This window comes from Taeniopygia guttata, chromosome 20 (genome assembly GCF_048771995.1).
Source record: "Taeniopygia guttata chromosome 20, bTaeGut7.mat, whole genome shotgun sequence".
In the NCBI taxonomy this organism is placed as follows: domain Eukaryota; kingdom Metazoa; phylum Chordata; class Aves; order Passeriformes; family Estrildidae; genus Taeniopygia; species Taeniopygia guttata.
The window spans coordinates 15361042-15379495 of NC_133045.1; the positions used below are offsets into that span (position 1 = coordinate 15361042).

The 18454-nt window shown below is 37.5% G+C and overlaps 2 protein-coding genes across 18 annotated transcripts in view; one reads left to right on the forward strand and one right to left on the reverse strand.

Moving 5' to 3' along the window:
* Positions 1–13978, forward strand: part of SULF2 (sulfatase 2) — an 89343-nt gene extending 75365 nt beyond the window's left edge. For 5 of the 6 annotated variants that reach the window (XM_030288584.4, XM_072917063.1, XM_030288583.4 and 2 more), the window contains 10 exons: positions 1832–2075; positions 3895–3991; positions 5715–5809; positions 7759–7818; positions 8246–8415; positions 8903–9045; positions 9266–9389; positions 9870–9900; positions 10194–10250; positions 11291–13978. In XM_030288584.4, coding sequence (XP_030144444.1) covers positions 1832–2075; positions 3895–3991; positions 5715–5809; positions 7759–7818; positions 8246–8415; positions 8903–9045; positions 9266–9389; positions 9870–9900; positions 10194–10250; positions 11291–11321 — 1052 coding nt within the window. In that variant the 3' untranslated portion in view covers positions 11322–13978. Of the gene's footprint in view, positions 1–1831; positions 2076–3894; positions 3992–5714; positions 5810–7758; positions 7819–8245; positions 8416–8902; positions 9046–9265; positions 9390–9869; positions 9901–10193; positions 10251–11290 lie in introns of those variants that run through there. The other variant, XM_041720222.2, reaches the window with a different exon arrangement.
* The window catches only part of NCOA3 (nuclear receptor coactivator 3), a 51489-nt gene continuing 46689 nt past the window's right edge, over positions 13655–18454 (reverse strand). For 10 of the 12 annotated variants that reach the window (XM_072917061.1, XM_072917060.1, XM_030288572.4 and 7 more), the window contains one exon: positions 13655–17924. In XM_072917061.1, coding sequence (XP_072773162.1) covers positions 17648–17924 — 277 coding nt within the window. In that variant the 3' untranslated portion in view covers positions 13655–17647. The remainder of the gene's footprint in view (positions 17925–18454) is intronic. The other 2 variants (XM_030288580.4, XM_030288581.4) reach the window with 1 other exon arrangement.

Consider the following 18454-nt stretch of genomic DNA (forward strand, 5'->3'; position numbering starts at 1 on the left):
CTGAGCTGAACAAGGTAAAATGAAGGAATGATTAAAGAAATGGGAGTTTATACTTTAAATCTCATTTGTAGGGTGTAGCTTTTTAGAACTTCTTCCTACCTTGGAAAAGATGGGAGTTTCTGTCTCATTCAAGCATTTCCTGAGTTGGTGCCTGAAATAGAGCTAGTCTTTTGTGGCTTTTTTTATCCCTTCAGCTGTGACTCACCTGGCTTAATATTAGTAGTAAACTTTGAACTACACATGGAAAATGTGCAAAGCCAGACAATCCAACTGGTATTCTGCTTTCTGTGTGTGGCACTGACAAAAATATCGTGCTTGGCCCAGTTCCAGGTGGGAGGAGATGTTTATTCTGCTTCCCACAGACTGCAAAACAACTTTTGAGACTGTGCAGTCTATCTGAAATTAATGTAAGGCTTATTGAAAAAAGTAATTGTGCATTAATGCCAGAGCGTGACAGTTAAGGTACTTTTTTGTCAGTTTTGTCCAGTTCCATATTTTTTTTTCCCTGCTTATTTTGCTGGAGAGATTATCCCATTGAAGAAGTTGACATTTCTGTGGAGTTTGGGATTGCAAGGATCGGTCTTCAATTTGGCACATTGGTTGAATTTTGCCTTTATTAGATTGCAGAGGGAAGTCCCATCTCATGAGGTGTGCTGTGTGTTTCAGTCTCTTTAAATGAGAAGTGACCAAAGGATCCAAGGGATTCAGTTGTTTCTAGTCATGTCTGTGGTAACTCCAAGCCTCATATACAGAGTAAAGCCTCGGGCTTCCCCAGGGCAGGGAGCACAAGAGAGTGTGTGGTACCAAAGTTGTACTTTTTTCCCTCAAAGAATGAGATGATTGTGCCTAATAAGTGACTCTCAGCAGTCAATGGTGGTGAGCAGGAAATATAGTCAGAGATGGACCCCATCATACAGGAGGGAAGTATAAATAGAGATTTAGATTTCATAACTATGTTCTCTTTTTGCCATTCCAGACCAAACAGAAGAGGAGTTCTGGGGATTTGAGTTGGAACAGAGAACTTTGGAAAATAGTATTAGGGAAAAGATCAATTAGAATCTCATATTGCACAGTGGCAATTCATAACAAATGTTTCATTTTGCTTTTGAGCTGCAAATGCAGAAGCAAAGTTTGCGGGAGTACATAGCACTGGAGGGTGGTGCTTCATGGAGAAGCTGGCTGTCTGGATTGCACATCCGGGAAAGAATTGCAAAGAAAAGAATTGCATTTGGATAAAAATAAAGATTCAAGTACTAATCCCTTCCCAAAAAAAAAAAAAAAAAAAAAAAAAAAATCAAGTATCTAGCCCTAGCCTTGAAGAATAGAACTGGGAAAAGGCTCAGGCTGAGCACTGGGAATACTAGGACAACTTCAAGAATGTGTTGCAGGAACCCTAGCAGGGAGGAATTGTATGGTGGAAGCAGAAAAGCACAGAGAACTGGTCCCTGAGGGTGACTGATGGCCTGGCTGTCATGACTGTCACGCTTAGTGCTTAAGGTCTGACTGCCATCCGGTGATTGTGGAGGAAGAGCAAGCATCCACTTGAACGAGCTATTTGTTCTCACTGATGCTGGAATAGAACTTTTCCCCCTTTGCCATTCTTTTGCCTTGTACCTGCCCTCTCATGCTCTGAGGTATCCGTCCACCCACCCATACTTCCATCCATGCCAAAGTTAAGGAAGCAGCAGCTCAGAGGACAACTGCAACAAACACTGTCACCCAGTTAATTCCAAACAGCATAGTGTGGGCTGGGGTTTTTCCTTCCAAGAGCCACAAAGAAGAGCAAATTGTAACATGCTGTTTCTGCTGGTCTTCCACTTTTTCCATGCAGAATTCAAACCAAGCTATGCCCGGAATCGCTCTATCCGGTCTGTATCTGTTGAGCTGGATGGAGCTGCCTATCACCTGGCTTTAGAGGATGGATACCAGCCCATCTTACCAAGGAACATCACCAAGCGGCACAAGGTGCAGAGAGCTGTTTTCCACGAGGAGGAAGATAGAGACATGGGGGAATATAGTGGCACTGGTAGCATTTCAGAGTACACAGCCCCTAATCTGATCAAAGTGACTCACAGGTAAGTGCACATGGTAGGTCTTTAAAAGCTTTTGCTCCTTAAGTGACTGCTTTTTTCATAAATGTGTGGATTGAAGTGTGCTAAGCATGTTGTGTCCCTTTTGGATACCCCACCTAGCATCACTAAAATTCTTACTCCCATGTGTACAAGAGTCTTCAGTTTTGTTTTATTTTTGTCAGTGCAGAGGGGCATGAAGCTCCTGAAGAGCTGCAGCAATGCTTTTGTCTTCCGCATTGGGTAGAGACAGTAGCCACTCATCACTGCATATGTTTCCAGTGAGAACAAGCAAAACTGTTGGCAACAGGGGTGTTAAACCTACATGAAACCAGGAGAGGCCTTACTCCTGGAAATCAGCGTGCAGTGGGGTAACCTGGCCTGGCTGGAGACCAAAGGCCCTGACTGGAGCATGAACTGGTTTTGTGTCAGTGGTTGCTTTGTACAGAGTTTTCTGTAATCAGTGCTAGGAAAGGGAAATCTGTATTATGAATGAAGTTGGATGAACCAGGAGCATTGGGAAATGGAACATACTGAGAGAGAGGGAAGGCAATTGTATGACCACTCTAACAGCTAAAAATAATTTCCTTGGTGGTGAATCTAAGGACTGATTATGTCTCTTCAGCTGTACTTTAATTCATTTAGTCACCATTTCCATTTGCGAGTTATCAGAAAATCCACCAATCATTATTGATTACATGCTTTATATTGTTTAATGACTTGCTCATGTAAGCATGCAGGAGCCGGTAGCTGCTGTTGATATCTGTGTTTTCCATTTGACTTCTGTTCACAGAAGTGAATTAGAAACTCACCAATAGGAAATGTAGGCATCAGAGAATTGTGCTCTCTTACCCTGGCTCTCATGAATGTTCAGGACCCTAAAATCACTGTTGGTTTTTTTTTTTTCTTCTGGAGAAAAATTGAATTTACTTTTGCTGCCTTAGTGGGTGAATCCCAGATTTGTACAAGGAACTGTCAGGAAGACTGTACATTATTCATGAGCCTTCCCTAGTAGAAAAGAAGGCAATGGGACAACATACATGAGGTGATTTAAAGAAAGTAAAGAAGCACTGCAAATATTCAGCTTTAATTTAAACAAGCATTCAGAAATAGCTGTATGGTATTCAACCCCTAATAAACTTTCCAGTTAAATCTGTCAAGTGGCGATTTTTGCTTTCTTCTTTATCAAATAATTTTTAAAACTGGATTTCACTAGAAGTTAGTGAAACATAAAAATTTTATATTGTCAGAGGGTGTTTTGCTTTCAAAGTGAAGGAGATTTCCTTGAAAGATTTTATCACTTTTGTAGAAAATTATAAAACTTCCTTGCTTCTGGTTTATTTTTTTGTTTCTTCTACTTTCTTTATGGTGTAGTAATACATCTTATAAGGAAGTATTTTATCCTTGCTCCTACCCTTGCATCACTCAATTATGCATCAGGAAATTGCTTCTGAGTTATGCTTTCAATGCTTGCTACTTAGTAATGATTGTTTAGGCAGAAAGTCTAATGAATAAGCAAGAATTCTGTGTAGCACGATTTACACAGTGAAATGAAAGAGTCAACAGATTCTGCTTGATAGAAATACTCTCATTGAATTTTTCTATTTAAAAATTTCCATGGCAACTCAAACCCAGACTTCCTTCCTGGTTCAGAGCACAATTGTATTTTCTTGAATGAACACTGTTTTTTGAATTCTGCATGTCATTTTCAATCCATGGTCTCATTTGTCCTGGAGCTGTGTTATTAAGAGCAGCTGTTTACATTGGTCTGTGTGTGTTTGTGTGTATTCACTGTAATAAACACTGCTTACTTTTCCATGCCAAGGTGCTATATCCTGGAGAATGATACTGTTCAGTGTGACACAGATCTGTACAGGTCACTGCAAGCTTGGAAGGACCATAAACTTCATATTGACCATGAGGTCAGTGATGTTTTCAGTGTGTGTTTTTAGCGTTGTGGACTGATAGATCATGCTGACTATCTGTGTCTGCCTCTGGGTGTCTTTGTCTCTCTGTGAAACCTTCTGAATTTGCTGGCTGATTTCAGAATAGACATTTCAGAAGTAATTAAATTATTACAAGTTTGTGAAGACAAGATGCTGAGTGGAGGAGAGAACTGCAACTGAAAGCACAGCTGAGAAATGTCATATGCCTTATGAGACAAGACTTAAAGCTAACCCCACCCTGGGAAAAAAATTAATCTGTATCTTTTTAACATCCTAGTAGTCCTGTTCCCCAGTGAAGAACCTCTCAAAACACAGTTCTTCAGTATCAAATATAAAGGCCCAAGGAAAAGCGAGCTTCATTAGTTTTGGTGCTTCTAGAATTAATTTCTTTCACTTGCTACTGCTTTTCTTGACCTTGCATGTTGGAATTGAATTTTTTCATAGGATGGTGTATATGGAGAACCTGGAGGTAATTTGCTCTATGAAATTTTCCAGTAAAACTATTAGACATTTTTGCCACTAATATTCAATAATATTAGCTCAAACCTTTCATGCATATTGTGTATGAAAGAAGGTCTATTGTGTATGAAAGAGGATCTAAGGACCAGGTAAGGATGGAACAAATGCCAAAGAGAAGCATAAGGGATGGACGTCCTGTAATCTCTTACCAAATTACATTGAATTCACAGTGAAGTTCTATGTAAGAACTTCCTGGTCCCCTTTTATTGTAAACATTGACACACAGGGCAGATATTTGAAAACTTACTAGTCTGCTAAGATTAAAAAGGGCAATTTTAATATTGCCATGGTCCTTTAATTGGTTTTTTTCAGAAAATATAGCCAATATGGAGTGTCAAAGGAAATGAGAACACATTTCTGTCCAGTTGTGTTCCTGATTTAGGATCACAGGGCTGGGTTCTTTGTCCATTTTCCTTGAACACTCTGTCCTGTCTCTGCTTCGACAGTCATGAGCTTCTACTATACCTATGGTCACTGATGGCTAATGGTAGTTCTGCAGAGACTGTTGTTCATATTAGATTACTTTAATTTTTCTTCTGTGTAGAGGCCTACAATATCTGAGTGGAAATGGGCCATGCTGTATGTAAGCCAGACTGAGCAAAAGCGGGAGTTTCATTTAGTGAAAAAAAGGCAGTTAAAAATAAACCTCATGGGTGGCACAATTAACTGCTGATTGCTATCCCATGTGTCCAGACACTGCTAAAGCCTGCTATGCAAAGTGACAGAACCTTGCTGCTTTGCTTTTTCAAAACCTCTGAAGAGGGGATTTCAGATCACTCCTGCCCCATCCCCTTCCCAGTGTCAGAACACACTGAAAGATAATGACTTTGTTTTCCTTCGAGCAGCCCTTCTCCCCTTGCAAATGTGCTGTAGAGCACTAGAGGCGAAATCACAGTGGATGTAGGAGTGTCTGTCTATCCCCCCCGCAGCACTGCATTCCACTTTCAGAGTCAGGAATCGGAGCAGGCAAATGGAACCAGCTTCCTCCTACTATAGTTTCCTTCTGGAAAGCTAGATAATTTGAAAATGCTTGTTAGTGGTGAGAGCCGCAGAAGGTAATGTAGAGGAAGGTCGTGGTGACAGTAGAATGAGTTTGAGAAGGTTAGAATAGCACTAAATCATGCTGTTTTTTTTTTTTTTTTATGCTGTCTTTGTGCCCCCCCCCCTTTTTTTTTTTTAGATTGAAACTTTGCAAAATAAAATAAAAAACCTGAGGGAGGTGAGAGGTCATCTAAAGAAGAAGCGACCTGAAGCGTGTGATTGTAACAAGCTAAGGTATTTTTTTGTATACTGACAAATAATTATTTGTAGTGTGCAACTGTAACTGATTTATGTCCTCACAGGAGAGATCAGGATCTGGTTTGTTCAGAGGTTGCTTGCTGACTGTACTCCTGTATACACATTCAGGGGAAGTACAAGGCCCACTGTCTGCAGGCAGGAGTTTAACTGGACAGTCGAGCTCTTCAAATAAGCACAACAGAAAATCTTCCAAAATCAAAAGGTAACCCAAACAGAATTTGCCCTGAGAAACTGTTCAGAAAGAGACCCAGGAGCACCTTCCCCTGCTCATGGTGATGACAGAGCTGGCTCTGAGGCTGCTGAGAGCCAGTTATCACTGTGAGTACTGCAGCCACAGTGGCAGAATATATGAGTATCACCAAAAAAAAGCAAACTGTGTCTGAATGGAGTCAAAACTCCAAGGCAGCCATGCTTAAGCTGCGGCTAAAGCACCGGTGAGAGAATGTGGATAAAACTTATTTATCTTACTGGTGGCACAGAATGCCTTTTCTAAGGTAATGTTTAAAACCTCGGAGATGCAACATACTCTACAGAAACGATGTTTATAATTGTTGTGGAGTGTGGATGTGGCCTGCGGGGATCCTGCAACATAGTTTCAGCAGCACATCCACTAAAATATGGAGATCATAAATTTCTTGGTTTACAGGGGCCCATGTCAAAAACTGCTTGAGATGTATCATTCTAGATGGTAAACAGACAGAAAGTTTATATCCACTGCTTTCAAAACTGATTAACTGAGTTTACATAAACTGAATTTATTTAATATGTGCTGTAAAGATGAAGTTGTTTTTGGTGAATGTTTTATAGAAAATGTAAAAAAAGGTTTATTTTCACACTGATATAGGGTACACTTATATTTGTGCATAGCATTATTGAGATTACTAATCCCACTGAAATAAAAAATTAATCATCTGAGTTACATATAGTCAAGTGTTTGCATTGCAATTGCTTTAACATTTAGAATTAGTTGATGCCCAGCATCTGTGCGAGATGAAAGAATTTCCTGAAGAAGATAGTTCTTAAATAATCTTACTTTGTTAACTTGTTATACTGATTAAACTTATGAAAGCTCCCAAAAGTTTTAAGAATTTAAAATATTTGTTTTGAAGGAGATTTTAATCTGGCAACTAATTGAATTCAGATCTACTGTTTAGAAAACATTTATTAAACTAAATTTGTGTTTGCTGATTTGTGTATGTAGTAACTTTATAAATAAGAAAATATTGCCAGTGACTGAGGCTTTTCTTTTAACTTTGGTAATTCCACAGAAAGGAAATTTCTGCAAAATACTGCAAGAGTTTCTGGAGAGGCAAAGCAGTAGTAATTTAGTGAGAATCTGTATGTCTGCTTAAACTCAGCATATCTCTGAATATATTAGACACTGCTCTTGCTGGGACAGTTCAATCTATCTAGTTCAAGTTTTCCTGGAACTTCGAGCTAGTAATAATGGAGGACACCCCCACACCCCCTCCCAGCCCTACAAAGTACAAGCTAGTATTGAAATTTTTGAATTCAGAAGGAAAATGACAGGAGAATAGTATAAACTCGTCATTATTAGAAAAAGTTAGAAAATACTCCATTGCAGAAATGTAATTTAATTACAAATCTATTCTATCTGCCTCATGCAGGGAAACAACCAGTTAAAAATAAAATAATAGTAAATTGTAGCTTGACATGGATATACATTGCATCGCAGTGTTAGCACACCAAGTGTCACTGTGGACAAAGGACCTGAGGAAACAGAGACTCAGTGAGGCTGGGAAGTGCCTGATCCAGTTGAGCAAGGTTGCCTTTATTCATCACATACACTAATAAATTGGAGAAGTGACACTGGATTAAATCTTCAAATCCAGTCTTATAATGTGATCAGAAAAGGGGCAGCTGTCTTGCTGTTGTTCACCAGCAATGCTGTTTATATTTTCCAGCTACCATTCAAAACACAAGAGCAAACTGAGACACAAAGGATCCAGTCTTCATCCTTTCAAGTAAGTGAAGGCCTGTTCCTTTGAGAGAGGATGTGCAAAATGTAATGTTAATATTACATTAACTGGTACACACCAGTTACACAGTAGGCGACAGTAGTAGTATTCAATTTATCCTGTATTAAAAAGCATAAACAGAGACACCTGGGCAAGGAACTAAGCCCATATCAAAATGCTTGTAAATTCTAAGATAAAGTCTCTGCTTTTGAAAAAAACACATTGCAAACCTCAGGCCTACAAGCCCCTTTGGCTGCTTTTTTTCCACCGTGCTATGGAATTGCAGAGTCATCTCCATTTTTATGAAACACCATTTAATTAAAAATGTGGATTCTTTCCCTCTGAGTGGCTTATTTTATTAGCTACTTTGGAGTGTTTTAGCTGTGTTCAAGTCTAACAGAGTTTGCATGACCCTAATATTTCATGTGTGCAGGAAAACCCTACAGGAGAAAGACAGGCTGTGGCTGCTGCGAGAGCAGAGACGGAAGAAGAAACTGCGAAAATTGCTTAAGAGAATTAAAAATAATGACACGTGCAGCATGCCTGGTCTGACCTGCTTCACCCACGACAACCAGCACTGGCAAACTGCTCCCCTGTGGACACGTAAGAATACTGTAAACTAAGTAACAGATTGGCAAATTTTGACTAGACCGGGCTGGGATGTTGGGTTGGTAGTTGTTACTGGTTTTATTAGCTCTGTAACCAAAGCCATACAGTCTTCTCTATAGTAAATAATCTGTTTTCAGTGTTGTAATTATTCCTGCATGAAAGGCAAGGAGGTACAACCAACTGCAAATAAGCTACAGATACTGAATACTGTACACTGATCAGCAAGGTATCTCACCATCTGGAATGTTTCACAATCAAAAAAAGGAACTAGACAAGATGTTACCATAATTAGTCATGTCATGTGGATTATGTATGCACAGAACAAGAAGCTGATGCTGGAAGGCATTCTCTGCTTTAGAGCTCAGGAGCGAGAATGAGAGTAACTCTCTATGAATAAAGTAATACCATAAACAAAAAGTAATTAGCAGTGCTAAAGACAGAAGCATATAGCTTATTGTCTTTATAACTCTTCAATTTGCAGTGGGCCCTTTCTGTGCCTGTACCAGTGCCAACAACAACACGTACTGGTGTTTGAGGACAATCAACGAGACCCACAACTTCCTGTTCTGTGAATTTGCTACTGGATTTTTGGAGTATTTTGATCTCAATACTGATCCATATCAGGTATCTGATCATAGACCTTGAGCTCACAGCTCAAGAAATACATCATTGTTACTTGTCAACAATAAATTGAAATCACACAGTATTGCTGCAGGATGAAGTTAATGCCTTTATCATTTAAACTAGTATAACATAGCTCTTCTTACAAATAAACAAGCTGTATTCCAAAAGTTACCAAATTACAGAGCAATAGTTACTAATAAGAACCTCCTGTTTATTGCAGCTAATTAATGCAGTGAATACACTTGACAGAGATGTTCTTAATCAACTGCATGTCCAGCTCATGGAACTCAGAAGTTGCAGAGGGTATAAGCAATGCAATCCAAGAACCAGGAACATGGATCTTGGTAAGTGCCTCTTCTATTGCGCTCCAAAGAACCCCAAAGTACCCTTAACATTATAAAACTTGAATCAGTCAAAAGGATTTTAGGATTTTTTTACACTAGTTATATCCTGCTGAGGGTGATAGCTGCATTCTCAGATTTTTGTACATGTTCAGTTTGTGTTATGTCATGTTTTTAAGATGAAAAATTACCCTTAGCATAGTGATAAATATTGCTGAGATGCAGAAGACAAAGAAGGAACAATACTTATGAAAAGGGAGAGTATACCCTAACAGCCACTATGAAACTCACAGACCTGAACACAGGTCAGTTCAGGTGGGAAGGGACTTCCGGAGTTCTGCACCAAACTTCTGCTCAGTGCAGGATCAGATGTGAGGGCATACTAGGTTACTCAAGGCATCAAGAAATTTGTTAAATTCCTGAGTCTTTATTTTTTCTCATACAGGCAATTGGTAGTAACATTGTTAATTTTTCTTCACCTAGGACTTAAAGATGGAAGCTACGAGCAGTACAGGTACATTTTAAAAAAAGTTACATTATTATTCTGAAGTACTACCTTCATACTTAAAGAGCAAGTGTGGGATTGGGAACCACATGGAAATGCCTGGCTTGAAAGGGCGTTTGAAAGACCTTTCTACCCCACTTGCTTTGAAACATTGGAGCTATTTGTTTCAGTGTTACACTATGTTCTGCTCTTAGTAGTCAAAATTCTGGCTGAATTCTTCTTCATCATCTTTCACATTGTGGTACTGGTTGTTTTCTTGGTGATGGTTAACTTTTTTTCTCCTTTTGCTCCTTGAAAAATAGGCAATTTCAGCGCCGAAAATGGCCAGATGTGAAGAGACCATCATCTGCCAAGTCACTGTGAGTTGGGAGCAATTCACCAAAAGCATTAGCTTTTACTTAACTTTTCCCTTCTCTTTTTGTATGCACCACTTTTTTTAAATCATCATCTAGTCTCACAGAATCCTCTAAATTATGCAAGAAATACAATACTGCCATCATTACTGACAACTACTGCTGCACAAAACCTCCTGGTACATGTTTTTTAGGAATCTTGGGGCATTAAAGTCAAAGCAATTTCAAACAAGTAAACGGTAGATGCTCAGTTAAGAAACCAGTTATGGTCAATTGCCAATAAAAATTAAAGACCAGTACATTGGTTTTGTTTAAACTTAAACTAGTAGTACCTACCTAGTGGTTTTGCACACAATCCAGAAAGAACAAAATTGACTGTAATTTCTCACAAGTAGTGAGGCAGCATCATATATTTTCTTGCTCTTTATCCAACTACAGCCTTTGTGCTGTGAGCAGAAAAAGGAATTTAAAACAGAAAGTAGACTACAAGACAGATTTGTGTCTAAAACTACTTTTTTACTTACTGAGCTGTCTTTTAAAATGTGGTGACAATCTGGCAGTTCTCAAACTGCCAGAGCTCAAAGGTGAGGTAGAAATTTAAGTTTATTAAAAAGTTACTGTTGCGTGTTGCTGTCTCTGAATCTCCCCTTAAAAAGAAGGCAGATACTTCAATTCATTAAAAATCATTAAGTGCTCTCGAACTGTGCAGTGGAAAACACAGGTGCAAGTCCCTTCCTAGGCACAGTCTGGTCTTCTTGCCCAAGGGGAGTTGCTCATATAATGCTGTGGTTTTATTTCTAATTTAAGAGATCTGAGACTGGCTTTAGAATCAAAATGAAGGTTGAATTAACAAGCTTTGTACAGGCTGAAGTTTCAAACACTGTTGAATTGTTTCTGTCATACCTGCTATACTTTTATTGGTGGTTCACAGTGTTTCCAATGTTTTTTACTGCATAGAACCATTAAAAACACCTTTCTTACTATTCTACTTTCTTACTATTCTATTAGAATGTTATACACTAAACTGCATTTGTTTTATTTTAAAGAGGACAACTGTGGGAAGGCTGGGAAGGTTAATCTCCCCCAGCTGCTGCACCTCCATGAGAATACAAATGAGGCAGGACTTGAATCCATGTACCGACTGAATGAATTATAACATTCACCTGAAGGACTGGCTAAGCTTTGAGGCTGAAATAGATAGACTGTTTGCACTGGTGAGTGAGATGAATAGAAGCAGTGAAATTATGGGAAATGCTGTCAGAAATACAGATCTCTGAAATCCACTGTTGTACCTGCTTTTTTGCTTTGTATTATACCTCACCTACTTCACAAGGCATTTCACTTCAAGAAGACACAACTAATTCAGGAATCAACTGATTCAGGAATTAACAGAGAAGGAAACTTAGCCACATCCCAAAGAGGACTGCCCCTGCAGTGGCAGTGTTTACACAGACAGCTGACAGGACCTTAAAACAATTTCCCATTCACCTGTATCTTTAGTTGTCGTGAGAAAAACTTCAATACCAAGTACAACCCTAAAGCAAGATTTAGAAGACAAAGGTGCTTTTGCTTATCACTGGACTAAAGGTAATGGTTCAAGAGAACTTTGAAAATATTCAGGAACTGAAGTCAGCAGCACCAAGTGTTCTCAACACCAGTTTCCTCTGAGGATACATTTTAGTTCCATGTCTTCTTGTTCATTGTATTGTCACATCTGTGAAGATTAGAGAAAATTTTGACTCACAGGATGCCAGATTTTTGGAGGGATTGTGTAAATATTGATCAGTGTACTCTTTGAAAATAAATTCCTTCAGGTTGTAAAGAAATTTGTTAATAAAAAGGAGTGTAACGCCCACACGCCATTTCTCAAAATGCTAAGTCAGAATTTATTCATTTTTAAAGGTACTGAAAAATTTCAGTAAATGTACATCTTAAATTTTAACAAAATCAGATTTGTATGAAGGTTTTTTATGTGGTAATATTATGCTGTACATTCAAAACCAGAACAGTTCCTTTGAGAAAGTAGTGTTTGCTTAGCAGTGTAACTTTTACATTTATTTTTAAAAAAGGCAGCTCTGAGAGTTCAGTACTTGTAGTTAATAATCTAGTTATACTTTAGTCTGCAGAAAAGGAAAATGACAGTTACTGTTCTAAGGTTGTCAGAGGGGGAAAAACCCTGTAATTTTATTAAGAAAGCACAGTGTACTGAATTACTTGAGTAGTTTCGTAAGAACATCATTACATACGTTGTAGTACAGGCACTAGTGGTGAGATATGTATTTACCATTTGTTTCATGTTACTTTGCTACCTGTGTTTAAGGGCAAATGCCTGAGGGCGCTCATGGGACAGACTCGACCAATTGTGGCCTTCGCTCCTAACAAAGAGGTATTTTTTTCAAAATGCAAACTTAACTTGCCCTTGTAGAAATGCAGTGTAAAAATACAGCATGGAAATTATTTTGAAACCCTTCCTGGTTTTGCAGTTCGGAAAATCAAGTGGAATTATATCCAGGCATGTAGATCCCTGGTACCAAAACCCCATATTCAAAAAATGTACTTGAATTTATGAATGAGGAAAAAAGCCCCACTCAAAAAGCAGTAGTGGAATCTTTATATATGCTAAGATTGGGTTTGAGTATTTGTATGACATGTGGCAAGTCACAGCCACTAGCCAAAGCTTTCTTTAATTATGCAAGTAAAATCTGAATGTCTATCATAATCTAGCCATGTATTTTCATTAGACTTGTTTAAAATTTCGTGGATTATCAGAAAAATCTACTAGATTATGAGATCCTGGATCCATACAAGTAAGTAGAAAAAAACCCTTAAGTTCCCCAAAACCCCCACATTTTTGCTGCTTTCCAGAGAAAAGTTTTAGCTATCTGCCATTCCCCGTGTGCACACAGAAAGAATATGGGGTTAGATTTTTTAAAACTTTGCACACCCTTGTGTGTTTAGCTCATAGTCTGGCTGGTGAGGTTGTGACTGTTAAAATACTGCAGGGCCAGTGCACCTATAACTTACTTGTCAGTCAGAAGGTTGAAAAGTTATCTTGTCCCTTTATAGAAAATAGTGAGCTGTGAGACATGTATGTGACACAAGAAGCAGCTGGTATTTAATGAAAGGTACGTTGTTGCCAAGCTTGGGGAAAGATACCACCTCTTCTCCTTTCAGCTCTTCTAGCGCTTGCTCTTTCAGTTGAAAAAGACATAAATTCTAGTTGGTGTCCGTGCTAAATGTGTGTCTCATAAGTGAAAGGTCTCAGTGTCACTCCCTCAACTTTTACAGCCAACTACGATAAAATCTAAATCATTCTTTAAACACAGTTTTCATCAGTGATAGCAGGGAATTTTCTCTGGCCTGTACTGGATAATCACCCTTAAAGTATTAGCTCATAGAGTGTCACCAAGTTCTGATTTTAAATAGAAACCTTTATTTACATTATTATTAACATCCAAGCACAAAAACCAGAAGGGCAGTAACACCTTACAACTATCCCTTTTATAAATCAGTCCCCATGATTTCTCTGTTTTGCAAAATAAAGATACAGATATTTCAAGCAATACACGTAATGTAAACTATGCTTAGATGCAATTCTCAATACCGTATGCCTTCTCCTGAGAATTTTTTAGAATATTGCTCTCAGAATTACATGGTTTCACACTTCTTGTATCATTCCGTCATCTGGTCTGCACATAAATTCTATAATAAAAGGTGTGCTAACTGGTGCAACATTCAAGTAAGTTTTGTCTTGTGACAGAAATGTGGTCTGAATTTCTCACTTTAGAAGCAGTATTTTAGGCCAAGGAAAAAAGTGCACTACACACAACTTTAAGAAACACATGTGATAAGAAGGTAACAGAGACATAGCAAAACAATGCTCATTTATGCAGCAGTGATCAGAGGTTGCTAATTCATCTCTTACTGCTGAATAATGTTATGTGGGTTTTATTTAAAAAAACATTCACAAAAATCTACTGCTATAGGACCAAAGCAAAATTGATGGTGGTAACTAAATGTCAACTGATTTCAAACTAGATGTATTATTTAGTGCTGCCACAAGCCGTCAATGCATTTAAACTAAAAATCTTTTAATTCAGGGAAAAAAAAAAAAAAAAAAAAAAAAAAAAAAAAAAAAAAAAGTAGGTCGTGGAAAGCTCCAGCATGCTAAAGATATGAGAAAAGGATGAGCTTTTATAATGTCAGTCAGGTAGGTACCAGTTATACATAGATGTATAAAGAGAAGTACTAATTTAAAAAAAAATTGTACTGCAAGATGTATATAATAGTATATAGTCTAAGAGCTCACCTAATGAAAGCAACCAGTGTTTGTAGTTTCCATCAGTATAATGAACAACTACAAAATATAAATACTGTTCTATTCTGATTTGATATAAAATGCAAGGGATTGCCTTTCACCCTCAGTAAGCAGCACTTACTCAACAAATAGATATGATCCAAGAAATGAAAATATAGAAGTTAATTAGGCTTTTAAAAGTTTTGCATTATAAACACACAGTAATTGGACTGAAAATTCCAAGTAAGTGCTGTGATAATCTATATACTCAGTACTAAAGGAAGAGACAGGGTTACATGAAGTAGATCGACTGAATCTACATTCCCTTTGAAACACAGCTGGCTAGGCACTAAGGATGAATTTATGAGAATATTTCTGTTGAAACTTACTTCTATTAAAATGGAAGATCACTGAATATTCTGAACAATAAAACCCCATCTTGCTAACAGTACAAAGAATAAGCAAAAAAGAACACAGATCAGGGGATTTATGGTTTCTTTTACTCACTTGGGAGAAATCAGTTTTCCATTGCACAATGAACAACAGAACAGAAGCACTACACATCTTAAACATTTCTGGGTAATTCCTTAGGAAGGTTTAGAGGTTTAATTCCTTGTAACTGCAAGAAGTGCAAAGGGATCTTCATTTCAAGCACCCGAAATGGAGGGGGAAGAAACCCCCATGCTATCAGCAAATAATATGTAACCACACTTAAATACTGCTATGACAAAAATCTGCTTAGAAAATACATTCGTTACTATTAGAATAATCCAATGAGGTGTAGACATTTGGTTAAAATGTGGCTTAATATCCTTAAAGATTTCTGGATGTTACATAACAGCAAGTATTTTGCAACAGACACACATTTTCAAAGAACATTTAGAATTCATTAAAATTGACTAAAAAGACACAATCCAGATTCATCAACTGAAAAGGCAACCTATAACAGACAGACATGTCTGTCCTGAGAAGTTGTAAGATCTTACAATGCAGAGCCTTCGTGTCAAACTGCCTTCGGTAAAAAGAAATGTAACAAAAGTGCTCACAGGTGGAGAAGTATTGAACAACTGATCTCTTTTTTATAAAAATCTCTATGTTAAACATGTAAAAATAAATGAAGTGTTGAAGACCAGAGAAGAGAAATATGTGGGCCAAAGTCACCCATCTTCAAAGTCCTTAAATGTAATAAAAAAATAAAAAAAAAAAATTTGGACCTCAACTACACTCTGTATCCAGAAATCAATTTTGTTAAACATTTAGCTTCACAAACTCTGCAAAAATGAGTTAGTGACCTACAAAAGTCATATATATAATACATTATTTTAAAGAGCATATTTACAAAATTTATTCACAAAAAAGACTGAAAAATTCTGATGCTGGCTGCAGTGTCTTGCCTTGAGTTTTCTGAAGCTTTTTTCAAAAAAAGACAAAATATTATTGCTCTAATTTCCATACACAGAAAACATTACATTATGCAGTCCTTTCAAATAATTCTTAAGAGACTGTGTTTGTGAAGGAATATGAGTAAACTCTACCTTCCTATTATGTCCTTATCAAAGACATTGCATTAATCCATTATATAGTCCTCTATAAAGTGCACTCAGCTGCACAGCAATATGTAAATATTAGTCACAATTGTGTTTAAATTATTTAAATTGTTTATCCTCTCTTTTCAACCCTTGGCTTCAACAGACAGGATTTTGGACTAGCATGTGCCAATTACTTTTGCACTTCTATTTTGCTTGGGAAATCCTCGACTCTTGGGATAAGAGACTAAAAGCAGGATTCATATAAAAGAGTCAAGGCTAAGAACTACATTCTCTGTCAGATACTGTTATTAGAGAAAGCAGGAAATTCTTACCACTGTAAGTTCTCCAGGCACTTTAGCCTGCCTGGGCTAAAGGGCTTTGGATAGCTACAGTAAACAGATAAGGTATTCCAGGAATTTACCCATCAAATCTGTTAAAATGGCATTACCAAATTCACATTCCTAGAGGAAGCGTGCCAAAAATACAAATGACCTTTTTTTGTACCCCACATCATGCAGTAATTCATAGGCTACTTCTACTAAAGTATTTTTGTTGGGTAGGGGGTGTTTTGGTTTGTTGTAGTCTGTCTGAGGAAATTTATCACTGGTTTCTGTTAAGCCCAGTATGACTTGCCATGAAGAATGTGTCACTTTCCTTTCTAACACTAGTGCATTCAGCCATTCTTGTTTGAAGATGTGGTTGTAGATGTCAGCAGTATTTCTGTTAAAGAAAAGATACTTTCATCAGAGAACACAGCTTTGCTGAAATAAATGGTTTGTGTACTGCATTTGGAAGACGGAACTACTGCAATCAATGCCTAGAAGCAGAAGAATAGCTTTTTAGTGCTCCATTTTGAAAATAAATTTCTAGAAAATAAATGCTATCCTAGAATTTTCTAAACATACTATTTTGGTATATTTATGTCATGGAGATTTGGAAAATCTGACATTTCACCTTTGTATTCTCCTCTTTATAAAAGGCATTTGTTGTATCAAAGTCCTCCAAAACCTTACTTAGCCCCAGAAGTCCGCATTATTCTGACTACTTTCTCAGGTATGCTGGACAAAATTTCATGAGGTACTTTTTACTAGAATAGATTTAGCTTATGTCAGTATTATGTTGCTCATCCTAGGTATTTTGTGGAAAGATTGTAGCAAAAGTGTAATTTGTATTTCAGCTTTATTTCCCAGTGCTTGTTATTAGCATATTTTCACCTTAAATGAGAGGCCTAAATTTTCCATCATTTCTGGCTATGCATAAACAAATTATTCTAAGGTATTGTAAGGGCAAGTATCATTATCAGTGTCTGTCAGAAGGATACTGCACTAGCAGGATTCTTAGTCTGACTCTATTACATGTAATTTTCAAGATCTTCTGCAGATGCATTTCACAAAGTCCATGGGTTTTTTTTCTGGGGTTTTTCCAGGTTCAGCAGTATTTCATCATTCTTTGTGCAGTTTAAGGATTGGTCTTATCCATGATGCTTCAAAGTCAACAGCTAATCCCAGCGTACAGCTTGGGTCATTGTGAATTTGTTAATATATCATCAAAAAGAAAGTATCTCTTAGAATATAAAATTAATAGGCCCAAAGATGCAAATACAAACAGGATAACTGAGAGCAGGATTGTGTGGGAAGAATGGATGTAAGCAGACTGTACTCAATGGAAAATGGGTCAGCAAATCTTTTCATCAGTCTTGATGTACAGCTTACCTGGTCTGGACCCATAGGCAGTCCTGACATAGGCATGGTATTAATACTCATCTGTCCAATATGGCCACTGCTGCCATTCATGTGCATCATACTGTATGCTGCTGGGCTACCTTGATGGCTGAACTGCTGCTGGGGAAAAGAACTGAAGTACAAAAGGACAAATAATATTACCTTCCAAGAAGTTTACACATTGATGTATTGCTTTCCCTGCACCAGCTGTCAACACGTGAAAGATAAAACTGTTTTCACATTTACCCATTTTTACCTAGTACCTGTTTAACATGGAAACTTACCTCCCAAAAGGAATTTGAGTTTTTAGAAATGCACAGCTGTATGTGTATGCCCAATGTAATCTTTTTGGGGGCTACTGTTACAACTGTATCATCCATTGTAACACTATGTGATATTTTGTATTTCTCCACACCCTCCCAAGTTATTTTTTCTTTAAATATTTAGTTAATATTTAAAGACTGAATGTTGCTTCTGGTTACAAAGATTGTAGAAGTCCAATATGAATCAATGGAACTAAGCATAAAATAATTATTTTACTTCCTAAAGCAGAGCAGGATGAAGGAAAATACAGACACTAGAAAGTTACTTTTTCCTCTTTTAAATGCTTTTCCTGCTGCATGCTATTTAACATAGTTTCTACTTCCAGCGAAATGAAAAACT